This window comes from Sapajus apella, unplaced genomic scaffold (assembly GCF_009761245.1).
Source record: "Sapajus apella isolate SASKATOON/1434 unplaced genomic scaffold, GSC_monkey_1.0 scaffold30, whole genome shotgun sequence".
NCBI classification, from domain to species: Eukaryota; Metazoa; Chordata; class Mammalia; order Primates; family Cebidae; genus Sapajus; species Sapajus apella.
Genome location: NW_022436970.1, coordinates 8753735 through 8767015, shown reverse-complemented (window position 1 = coordinate 8767015; position 13281 = coordinate 8753735). Strand labels below are relative to the sequence as shown.

The following is a 13281-nucleotide window of genomic DNA, read 5'->3' as shown; positions in this document are numbered from 1 at the left end:
GGAAGCAGTTACTCATGGTCACACAACATTTACAGGGTGTCTAATGTCTATTCTGGTATTTAAATATCCTGTAGGTGACGTCATCTAAAAAGGCTCAAGTTAGAAGTATGAATCTGATGAATTTATAAAGCTCTTACTAAGATTTATTCCTTCTAGACATTTTAGGTTGATCTTATGTATAAGCTAATTCAGATCAAGAAAAATGATGTCTTCCTACATGTACCAGTAACTCAGAAATCATCTCATTTTTGTTACCTGAGGTCAATGCAAGCCATTGCCCTTGGCTCTAATGAAGTTATACCACTGGTGGATGAATAAAATAGGGCTTAAATTTTGGAATGTAAGGAAATCAGAGGCAAATAATGTTAACAATTTGGAAAGCAAGTTAACGAAGTGTTTAGAGTTCCTTATCTTGTCACATTCCAAGAAGTTCGCAAAAATCAAACAAATTATAACCACGTTTACCTCCAAATTAAGAATTCTAGATCTGCAAATTGCTAATACTTCCCCAGGAAGGACAGGTCTGATTCCTTTTTTCTGAGGAAAGGTGAAGCCAAGCAATTCTTTATGGGACAGGAATGTATGGGTTTCCTAGACTGACCATATGAATGAAGAAGAAAGGGCAGGAAAAGGTGATGAAACTGCACATGCCTGAGTACTTGGGAGGCTGAGGCAGGAAGGCTGCTGGGGCCCAGGAGTTTGAGGCTGCAGTGAGCTATGTGCGCACCACTGCACTCCAGGCCGGGCAAGAGAGCAAGGCCCTATCTCTTTGAAAACAACATCAAAAAATAAAACAAACAAAAACAAAACACAGCTTTCTCACTCAACTGGGTTCCAATTTGCAAAGCAAAGACCTTCAAGACATATGAATGAGAAATTTTTAACAAGTTTCTAGTGACAGCAAACGCTACAATTAATCCTAATTCTTCCTTCTAGGCAGAAATAGAAAAACAGGCCCACATTCAACTACCCAGCCTGTTTGCCTTGGTTAATTTCACTAAAAAAGGCTATATGACCTACTCCCTATGCCTGCAATATATGCCAAACACTTGAATGAGATCTATCTCTCAAAAATTGTTACCTTAGATCCACATGTTTAATGTGAGGCATTTTTCTTAAGGCCTGTAGCCTAAGAGTCTCCATACAGTTTCCGGACATACAAAGTTTATCCACAGCAGTCAATTTCTCCAACACTTCTGGAATGTCAGTAAATTCATTGAAAGAAAGGCCCAGATAACTAAGCTGCTTCATGTTCTCCAACTCAGCAGGAAGGGATTGTAGAAAGTTTCCATCCAACAAAAATGTCTGTAAGCTATTAGTGAAAACATAAGAATTACAAAGAGAAAGTATACATTTTACATCTTTATTATCAACATACAAGTTTGATTAAGTGTAGATCATATTACCAGAAAATATATTGCTCTTTGCAAAATGCCTAAGGACAGGGCCTGAGGCAGTAATGGGTTAAAGAGAAATAATCAGAGATAAGTATCTTAATCTTTTATTGAAAATGAAAATTATGACTAGTTTTCCCAATTTGAATAGACATAAATAAGACCAATGTGAGCTAAATGTGATATGAATCAATTCAGCTATCCTTTGGGCTTTGTTATTTCTTAAAATTAATCTCTAAGTCTCAGAATTCAATATAACTCAGAAAAATGAAAACATAACCCACACCCCATGTTTAGACATACTCATCTGTAGGGATCTTCAGTTCTAAACAAGAATATTTAGTTTTTTTACAAGACTGCAAAGAGTATAAATCTAACAAATGAACCCCACACAGACGACAGAGTGCCTGATCTCTTGATTTGGGGCCAAAACTTACATGACCAACATAACAAGTTAACTAATCTTATGTGGTACACCCCCAATGCAGCTTCCCTGGGGTTTTGGATATACCCGCCAGTGGGGTTTAAAGTTCTCACTTGTGCATCACTCCAACGTCTGCTGGGACTGATCGCAGGGCATTGCAGGACACATTCAGCTCTGCCAGGGTTGGAATATTGCAGACTGCAAGTGGGAAGTCCCCTAAATGATTATTGGAAAGGTTAAGACTCTTCAACTTGGTGAACCTATTACAATAAAACAAAACAAAAGGGGAAAAAGAGACAAATGTCATTAACATCATAATTGTACTATAGCCTAAGAGATAATCTAGCCCAACTCCCAAATTCAACTGAAGAGGAAATGGGGCCCCCAGAGAGGTTAAGGGAACAGCAGCGTTGGAATGCACATCTGCTGACTCTAAGGCCAGTATTTTACCAAAAATGTAAACATTCTATCTTAAAACAAACTTTTCCCTCTAAAATCAGGTTGAATACTTAAGGAAGTGAATTCTGCTGGAGTAAGTTTTTTTAGCAGTATCTCAATTAGCTTAATTAACACAGTGTAAATGGCCTCAGTGAGGGAGGAAAGGGACCAGACAGAGCTGGAGCTAGCCCTCTGGAGTCAAAAACTTCTGTTTCATGTTTCTCAAACCCAAAACTGAAGTAATAAAAACTTATCAAAACAATACTCTCTCTATAGTAACTGGGACTTTGCAGATCCAAATTTAAGAACCAATTCTCAGCTGGTCACGGTGGCTCAGGCTTGTAATCCCAGCATTTTGGGAGGCGGAGGTGGGTGGATCACTTGAGGCCAGGAGTTCAGAAACTGCCTGGCCAACATGATGAACCCTCATCTCTACCAAAAACACAAAAAATTAGCCGGGCATGGTGGTACATGCCTGTAATCCCAGCTACTCGGGAGGGCGAGGCACAAGAATCACTTGAATCCGTGAGGTGGAGGTTGCAATGAGCTGAGATTGTGCCCCTGTAATGCAGCCTGGGCAGCAGAGTGAGACTCTGTTTCAAAAAAGAACCAATTATCATTCCTTGATCTCAATACAGTACTTGATTGACACTGCCTACCACACACACTTCCTCTTCTTAGCTCTCTAAGCCCTCTTCCCTATTACCTTTCTTTTCTTCCCCACCCCAAATTGAAGTAATCATCACAAATATGCTATCAGTTTCATACTCTCTGTACACTGTCTTCCTTGGAAATGTTTTTACTCCTATGTGAACAGTTCTCTCAATCCTAATCACATGCTGGCTCCTCTCCTGCGCCACCCCACATTTCCAGCCCAAAATTGAACTTGCCATCTTTATTCCAAACTGGCACTTCTTCCTGCTCTATTTTTGTTACTGGCCCTTTCCTTTTCACAGTTGCCCAAGCAACTAAAGCAATTAAAGAAGTTATCTTTAATTTTTACTTCTCTGTACAGTCTTATATTTGGCCTATCAATGACCTCTACACCAGCTCTAAATGAGATAAGAATCAGATCAGTGACTGCATTATGCTAATTCCTTTAAAAACTGCCCACGTCTAATGCTAGGCAGTATGCACTCTTCCTAGAAGAGACACACACATACTAAAAATAAATCCAATTCAACCTAATCAGTATTTTAAAGAAATTATCATGTGACCTACTTGTCAAATTCAGTAATAGAAAATGTGAAGCTGTATTCGAAATAAAGTTTATTCTAAACAAAAAGCTGACAGATAAATATCTATCACTCATAATTCTAAGCCACAGGTCAATGAATGACCTCAGGAAAGCACTATCTTTTCATTCTAATTTTCCCCTACCAAGGGTAGCATTATCAGTAATGTAGGATAGCGAATATTCTGAACACTCTATTTACATTCAAACCAATTCAAGCACATCTTAATGCTCCCAAACTACTCAACAACCTGAAAAGACTGACTTCGCTTCAGGACAAGTAGTATGCTTTAAAGGAAGAAATATAACTCATGTCTACTTGTTCTACAATATGGAGTTCACACTACAGAAAAGAAGTTAACATTTATGCAGCACATACTCAAGAGTAATCTTAATTATTAAAATGAAGTTATTTCAGTAACAGTATTCTATTTAGCACACAGCAGTGAGCATCATTCAGGTCTGACTTACTCCAAAGGCATACTTTTAGTTGTTGATACCAAGTGTCACAGAAAACCACGGTCAAGTAAATACACTTGATAATCTACAGAGACAGAAAACTGTAATTGTAGTATGTTTACAAACAAACCTGAAGTCTCTTTCAAACTAGGTATCCTAAGTGCCCTATAACAAAGTCCAAAGGCCAGGTGCCATGACTCACATCTGTAACTCCAGCACTGTGGGAAGCTGAAGCAGGAGGACCACCTGAGGTAAGGAGCTCAAGGCCAGAGTGGGCAACATAGCAAGAAATTTTTTAATTAGTTGGGTGTGGTGATAAGGAGCCTGTGGTCCTAGCTACTGTTGAATCACTTGAGCCCAGGAGTTTGAGGTAGTAGTGAGCTGTGAACGTACCACGGTGCTCCAGTCTGGGCCACAGAGCAAGACCCTGTCTCTAAAATAACTTAATTAAACAAACAAACGATGTGCATGACTGTTTGCCAAGGGTGGGGCCCTTAAGTGACAGGTCAGAAGGGGGGACAGGGAAGAGATGGCAGAATGAAGCTGATACTACCACTATTAAATTACTAACACTGCTTTAATTTGCACCTCCTACGATATTCACATTATAAAATCAAAGTATAGTAACAATGATATGTCCGTTTAGACACAACATGTGCTAAATTATCTAGGGGTGTGATCTACTAGAGTTCCTACCTTTTCCCTCCTTTCTCCAACTTCACAGCCATAACTAATCAGTCAGAGCCAGAATAGCACACACCTTAAATTTGCTATTAAGGGAATAAAGCAATCCATTTTGTTCCTGTATTTTCCTAGTTTCCCTTTTAATCTAAACAACAGTATACCATGAAAATGCATCACTGCCTACACTTGGCTTTAAATGGAATTTTCTGCCAGTTACTAAATTTTGAGGTGTAATTTTCCAAGCTACCCTCTTAAGCAAATTATTTAACTCTATAAAAGGGAAGAGTATTTTGTTTCTTAATGAGAAAAGTTTAAATGCACCAAATTCATGCATCCAACTTTCCTACCTTATTTTAGGTAAATATAAAAGTTTTTAAAACAAGTAAACCACAGTTCAACAAGCTTATTTGATTCTGGCCTCTAAAAAACTAATTGGGAGTCAAGGCTCCTTAGAAAATGAGGTAGAGCCATTTTTATCCAAGGGTGGCAAAGAAAAAAAGCCAATGTTTTACAGTATCAAAGTTGAAAGAAATAAACAAATATACACAAATGCTACCAATCCTCACATACTTCCTCCTTCTGGGCTTGTTTCGTCATAAGACGTGCTTAATCTTTTTTGTTTTCTTACGTTTATTCAGTCTACACTCAAAAATGTATATGCAAAGCTAATTTTTCATGTGAGTTACAGGGAATGGTTATATATCCTTGTACATATTTAGGAAATAAAACCAAAAAACAGCAAGATAACTATTTGGAGACAGAATATTAATTAGCTTTAGTTATATCTAAGTCTTGAGTAATTTTCCTTCCAGGAACCAGGGATATATACAATACACTTGAAAACTTGACTAAAATAACAGTATGATGGCAGTAGTTCTACTTTTAAACCTATTCCAAATGTGCTCAAAATGGAAGTCACAAATAACACCCAGGAAGAGAAAACCATACTTGTTTTAGTCAATGAGTCTAATAGAGAGAAATCAATATTACTTCCTTAAATTATTCACCACAAGTGGGTCAATTAAAAAGACTCCCTAGGTAAATAAATTTCTGTTTCACAGTAACATCCTGTGTTTAACTTGTTTCTTCCTCTGTGGGGGACATGCTAGCCCACTTTGGAAATTACTAGGCTTTAGTATTAAGTAATGAAGGAGCTGCTCAAAGCTTGGACTCGTAAGCCTCGCTCTCAGCCTAGTCCCCTACTTTGCATCAATTATGAAAAGCAAATCCCTAACGGCTTTGAGTGGCTCTGGCTTAGTGGGGAGTTGCCAGGCTGTCCGTGCTCTGTAAGACTCACATTTTCTTTTAAAAGAAAGAGTTTATTTGATAAACAAAACAGTAATGCTCATTTTAACAAGGTGAGTTAAACTACAGAAGCATAAAAAGAAAAGTTAACAGTCTCTCCTACTTCATTTCAAATCCCACCCTCCTGAGATAAGCAGTGTCAATAGTTTGGTCTATATCCTTCCAAAGCTTTTCTTCCTTACAGCTGCATAAATAGGATATAGCCCCCTCCACATTTTTTTTTCAATAAGATTATACAACATATATTTTTTCTACAAACTGTTTACTCACCCAATACAAACAAATTGTCTTTCTGAGTCAGTACATAAAATCCTAACTCAATCTTTTTGACAGCGGCATAATACACAGAGTACAAGTGTTCCACAATTTATTGCATTCCTCCACTGATTGACATTAACAGGACTCCCAGTTTTTCTCCTGTTACAATTCTGCAAGAAACATCCAGTCATGTATCTGGATGTGCATCAATGATTTTATTTTACGGTACTTATTGGTGCCTAATGCCTTATCCTTAATTCTGAAATCCAAGAGACTCTGAAAATTCAAAGATTTTTAATTGATTCACAATGGCAAAGGCTGATCTGAACTAACATGAATATTCATTTGATCTCTCTAGAAATATGAATGTGTCTACTTATGCGGTGCTCTCTCAAACCCCGCTGGAGGTGTTACATAATGTACAGTATATGCACCATGTTATCTTCACTTAATCCAAAAATCTCTGAAATCTGAAAACAATCGTCCTGAAGAGTTTTGGATAAGGGACCATGAACCTATACTTCTAAAAGTATAATTGACAGGCCCAAGAGTATGTACAACTTAAATATGTACTACAAAATGACAAAAAAGTTACAGAAATGCAGACTCCCAATCAGCCATGTGAGAGAGGGTCCTTTTCCCCATGCTAGCATTTAATGTTAGCATCTTTTCAACTGTTGCTCATCTAATGGGCAAAAATTACATAGGTCATTTCAATTTTTATTTTTCAGTAAAGTTGAGCTGCTTTTTTGCAAAGAAGAAAATCGTATTTGCAAATCTTCTTTGAGATACAAATTCTTATCCTTTGCCCACTTTTCTTTTTTTTTTTCTTTATTATACTTTAAGTTCTGGGATACATGTGCAGAACGTGCAGGTTTGTTACACACATATATGTGTGCTACGATGGTTTGCTGTACCCCATTAACTCATCATCTACATTAGGTATTTCTCCTAATGCTATGCCTCCCCAACTCCTCCCCCCGTCCCCAACAGACCTGGGTGTTTGATGTTTCCCTCCCTGTGTCCATGTGTTCTCATTATTCAACTCCCACTTATGAGTGAGAACACAGAGTATTTTCTGTTCTTGTGTTAGTTTGCTGAGAATGATGGTTTCCCACTTCATCCATGTCCCTGCAAAGGACATGAACTCATCCTTTTTATGGCTGCATAGTATTCCAGGTGGTATATATGTGCCACATTTTCTTTATCCAGTCTATCATTGATGGTTTGCCCACTTTTATATAGGACTGTTCACCTACCACTTAGTTTGCAGGCAATCCCTGAATACCACTGCCATGTACGGTCATATGCTACATGTAAACATGCCCTCCCAGCCTGCTGCGTGCTGTTTCCTCCTCTGTTCATGGTGACTTTTTGCCAAACATGAATTTTTAATTTTTATCTGTTCAAATTTGGAAATCTTTTCCTTTATGGGATCTCTGTTTTTAATTTTGATTGAGAAGGTCCTCTCACTCCACCCAAAGTGGTACAAATGGTCTCATATTTCCTTCTAACATATATAAATATTTTACTTTTTATATTTGAATCTTAATTCTACCTGACATGTATTTTTACAAGAAACGTTAGCTAGAGGACCAACTATTTCTTTCTGGTAGCTAACTAACAACATATATTAAATAAGTCATCCTTTCTTTTTTATTTATTTATTTATTTTTTTGAGATGTGGTCTCGCTCTCTCAAAAATAAATACATAAATATATAAAATCAACCTTATCCATTCAATTTAAATAAATTTCATATACTAGGGGAAGGGAGAACAAAAAGTGAAAGCTTAATGCTTTTCCAATAAAATAGAAAAGCTTGGGTAAAAATAAGTTACACTTACTTTATGTTTCTCTTTACTTTTTTCCAAAAGAATTTATAAAACAAAGCACATGCTGTTGTTCTTAAGAGCACACCTTGTGTTTCTGAGACCATTAAAAGTTTGACAGAGTACATTTTTTTATCTTTAGAAGAAATAATCTTGGGAAGTGTGTCAAAGTACTTTTTAAAATGTGTATTGAATATACTTGCTCTTTAGAAACAATACTTGAATGAATGAATGAGAGAGAGAGACCGTAAGCAAATTCCTTTTCCATTAACTCCTCAAATTCTGATTATTTTAGTGTGGTGCTTCTTTGGCTTGATAAGTTTGTCCTACAGCCATGTTCTAATATTCTTGCCCCCATCGAGGTATGATATAGGACAACCTGCACGTGCCATAATAGTTACATAAAGAAGTCAAATAATATCTAAAAGACATGAGAGAGGCTGTCTCTCCGGGATGAGAATGGAAGGAATACCTTGTGCCCCATGTTCCTCTTGGACTCATCTGTGGTGGTGCTGGCATGGGAAAACATTTGACTCACTGTGCCTGCTTCAGAACTGCTGGGAACACCCACCCTTCGGAAGGTGTGACTCGTCTCCTTTTGGCTTTCAAGCTGTTGTCCACACCCCCAAACTCCACTGGCCTGCAACTGAACTCAGTTTCTTGGTGCAGTGCTTTCCCTGTCGTCCCTATATGACTTCTAACGTCATATGACGTCCCTACATGCCCTTCTGTTCCAAGGGCCGAGCAGTCCAACAGCCTTGTTCCCAGCGAGCACCTGCCATCATCTGGGAGGCTTAGCAGTGCATGAATGCTAATGTGGCACACAACCAGTTTGTCAACACTTGAGCCAAAATAAACAAATCATTCTATCTGAATCCTGGTCACCATAAATGACTCCTGGTACAAGTTAAATAAACCTATCACCTTCTCATATGACTAGAAAATAACAACCACATGCACATTTTACTTAGGTAAAAATTAAAATTTAGTCACAAAAGAATTTTATAATTTTCTTAAGAATTGCTACAGATGGTGAAAATCAGAAAAAGTATACCAAAGCTAAAACTCATAGACATGATTCTTTGGCCAGGCGCAGTGGTTCACGCCTGTAATCCCAGCACTTTGGGAGGCCAAGGTGGGCAGATCACCTGAGGTTGGGAGCTAGAAACCAGCCCGACTGACACGGAGAAACCCTGTTTCTACTAAAATACAAAAAATTAGCCAGGCATGGTAGCACATGCCTGTAATCCCAGATAACTCAGGAGGTGGAGACAGGAGAATCGCTTGAACCCAGGAAGGGGAGGTTGTGGTGAGCTGAGACAGCGCCATTGCACTCTAGCTTGGGCAACAAAAGCAAAACTGTTTCAGAAAAAAAAAAAAAAAAATAAACAAATAGAGAAAAAAAAGGCTGGGTGCAGTGGCTCATGCCTGTAATCCCAGCACTTTGGGAGGCCAAGGTGGGCGGATCACCTGAGGTCAGGAGTTCGAGACCAGCCTGGCCAACATGGTGAAACTTCGTCTCAAGGAAAAAAAAAAAAAAAACAAAAAAAAAAACATAGACATGATTTTTCAAAAGTAATAATCAAAGAAATAGAGAATTCTCAATGTTGACAATAATTGCCACTGACATTTTGCTGTAAAGGCAAATTAAAGCATTCCCTAAAGAGAAAATTTATTTAATTTAAAAAGCCTTTATTATTTATCTTAAAGTGATGAGGTGTCACTTTAACCCAGGTTAGAGGGCAGTGGTGTGATCGCAGCTCACTGCAGCCTTGAACTTCTTGGCTCAAGCAATTCCCCACATCAGCATCCACAGTACGTGGGATTACTACACCCAGCCCTAAAGAGAAAACTTCCTATCTTAATCCCTTTTTTAAAATAATTCAAACAAACAACAAAACAAAAATAAAAATTAAAGTAATTCAAACAAGAGGCACTTAGTGGTTACTATGTGCCAGACCTTAGGCTGCGTTCATCCTATGGATACAATAGCAAACAAGGCAGAGCTCCTGCCTGTGGTGGAGAGGGAGGTGTGCAGTGGCAGGCTCCCTGAGTCCAGTTAGTAAATTATGTAAAGATCCACTCTAGATCGTAAGCCGGTAATAATGAAAACAGCAGCCACTGGATCTGTAGTAAGCCTGCACTAACTAAATTCAGGAAAACAATGAGTCATAAGCTGCATAAATTTGTCATTTTGATTCTTTTATAAATTAGCAATGTAAGAATAAAAAAACAAGACATATATTATCATGTTACAATTAAACACCTCTCTTTTGAGATGGTTTCTTTACTCAATTTATCCATGACTACATTTTTTTTTTCATTTTCTCACCGACATATCTGCCCAGAGTTATCCAATTAATTGCCAATGATATTCAAGAGATGTTTAATATTAACCACCACACTAGGAGGACAAATAAAAATATTAAAAGAACAGAACAAACAAACAAACAAAAAACCCATTTCCTTAAAAGGCAGAAAATGGATCACTACTTCTGCTCCTCTTCTCAAACCAAAGAGAAGATTCACAAGTATACTTGGATAAAATCCCATTCAAGTCACACAAAGATATATAAAAAGGAAAACCAAATAGCATCTATATCAAGGATATTGGATTACCAAAGAAATGAGAAAGTTAGCATAAGCAAAACTCAGTGAGAATAATTAAGTCATGAAAACGTGCTTAGATCGGAGTAGCCTAAACACCATATAAGAAATAGACCAAGCAAATCTGATAGCTAAATACAAAAAAGGAAAAAATAACAAAAACAAAAAACAAAAAACCCTAACACCCAAAAGTTTCCTAGGTATAATAAAAGTCTGATGCTAGGGTTGGACCATTATTCACTAAACATTTCTTGAGTTCTTACTATTCACAAAGGTGATGGAAGTATACAAATGTGAATTAGACATGGTTTTTACCCTCCAGGAACTTGAAACAATTTGAGAACAAAGCTGTTATAAAATAAAGCCAAAGATGAAAACTTACTTGGGGTGGGGGAGGGGCGGGAGGAAGTACCATGAGTGTTTACAAAAAAGAAAACTTGGCCGGGCGTGGTGGCTCACCTGAGGCTGGGAGTTGAAGACCAGCTTGACCAACATGGTGAAACCCCGTCTTATTAAAAAAACAAAACAAAAAACACAAAAAAGAAAACTTTTACCTAAGGGACATAAGCAAGAGTTAACAGACAGATGGGGACTAGAAGACAGACCACTGAAAAAGAATTATATAATATGACTATTTCTTAAACTTCAGCATGCACTGTTATAATGCAGATTCCCGGGAATACCACTGTAAGTTCTGATTCAGGTCTGGTAGGAAAAACAGGCATCTGTGCTTCTAGTTATCTTAGCCTATTTTGTGTTGCTCTAACAGAATATCACTGACTGGGTAATTTGTAAAGAAAAAATTGATTTCTCACAGTTCTAGAGGATGGGAAGTCCAATTTCAAGACGCTGGCATCTGGGGAGGGCCTTCTTGCTGTGTCATGCCATGGCAGAAGAGCAGCAAGACAGCAACTCACGGCCTCAGGCCCTTTGATAATGGGCATTAATCCATTCATGAGGGTAGCACCCTCATGGCCTAATCACCTCTTAAAAGTCCCACCTCTTAATATTGTTGCATGGGGGATTAAGTTTCCAACACATTATCTTTGGAGGACACATTCAAACCATAGCACCAATAAACATTGCAGGTGATTCTGATGCAGGCATTTCATGAATCATTTTGAGAAACAATGATTTGGAAAGCAAAAACTAAAACATAATAGGGAAACATTAAGTAGACCAAATTATTAAGGAGAAAGAAGCCCTGTGGGTATAAAGAATGCTTAAAGTCTAATGACAGAGCATGTCAGAAGACACTGGTATTTGTCTATGAAAAACTTTGCACTGAATGAAACAATACATCTGAACATGCACAGATTTGTTTTATCACATGTATTAGATAACATGTTCACCTTGTTGCACTTCTACACACAAACACACACAATGTGTGGAGTGTAAATACGCATTCTGACAAAGTTTAAAATTAGGGGGGAAAAAAACGACTATTTAGAAAGTCAACCTTTCCCCAAGGTTTTCTTGTTAATTTTAAGTCCGAAAGACATCACCAGGGAGGAATGGGTGTGCCCTGCTTTTACAGAGGTCAGGTCAAATACCCTGCCAGCTCTGATGTCATCATCATCACCACCCCAGAGAAATGACAAGAGGAATGTGACTCCTCCCATTCAAAGCTTCATTAGTTTAGAGCATGGTGAATGACATCAAAATTATAGCCATTAAATAAAAACAGAAATTCTCATGGGTCCTTAGTTTTCAAAACTGACATGTATGTGTTGTCCGAATGCGCTCTAGAGTTAGATGTGTTTATTTGACATAAAGTAGAGGAGAGAGGGAGAAGAGGTGCATTATTGGTCTCCATCAGCATTCTCATACTGGCAACCAAAGAATTATTTCAGCAGTCATCAGAAAAGATGTTAATCATGTTCCCAAGCCCCAAGTTATAATGACATTTCACCATCAACAAAATAAGCATTACTTTGGCCCTCTTTATACTTATTACTATCCACTAGGAGCTGTGCAAAGTAAAAGTTGATTAGCACTCAGAATAGCAAATATTACAAATACAGTGTTTGGCATTAAACTCTGACAGTTCAGTTAAAGCTCAGAGAATACAGCAAAGAGCTCAATAGAGCTCAAAGAATGGAAGTGCACAGAATACAACAACTGAATTGGAATCAAGCCAAGGCTTTTGAAGATACCAGCCTCTCCCCCTTTTATTTAAGTGGGAATAAATATTAAAGAACATCTTAAACCAACCCAAAAAGTCAATAGGGCAAACTATAATTTAATATAGCCTGGCTGATACATCTTTTGTTTCTAAGCTCCCTCTTCAAAATGTGCTATATGAGGGAATAAGAAAATAAACGGGCCATTATTGCCATAAATTAGGTTGGCAGCATTAGGCAAGGAGAGGACCAAATGCTATATACAATCACGGAGCCCCAGGCACCACCTGATGGCTTTGCTTTGATCAAATTCTCTGGGAAGGAAAATGGGAATCTTGTGAAATGGAAAGCTGCCCAAGAGGATCCCAATTCCATCTGAAAAGCAAAGCTGTATAAGAAAGGAACTTCCAGTTCTGGGAACAGTTAACTGACAAAAAGACATTCCATACATTCCATGAAATTCCTTAAACATTTGTCAAGCCTCATGGAACCCTGGTAGTGGGAATTCCTTCCCAAGGTTATCT

General features: G+C 37.9%; 1 protein-coding gene across 1 annotated transcript in view; it reads right to left on the bottom strand.

The window, feature by feature from the left end:
- PHLPP1 (PH domain and leucine rich repeat protein phosphatase 1) overlaps nt 1–13281 on the bottom strand; it is a 250023-nt gene that overhangs the window by 75432 nt on the left and 161310 nt on the right. Inside the window, exons 5-6 of the mRNA XM_032293679.1 lie at nt 1932–2078; nt 1082–1312 (exon numbers count right to left, since the gene is read on the bottom strand). Of these exons, the coding sequence (XP_032149570.1) occupies nt 1082–1312; nt 1932–2078 (378 nt within the window). The remainder of the gene's footprint in view (nt 1–1081; nt 1313–1931; nt 2079–13281) is intronic.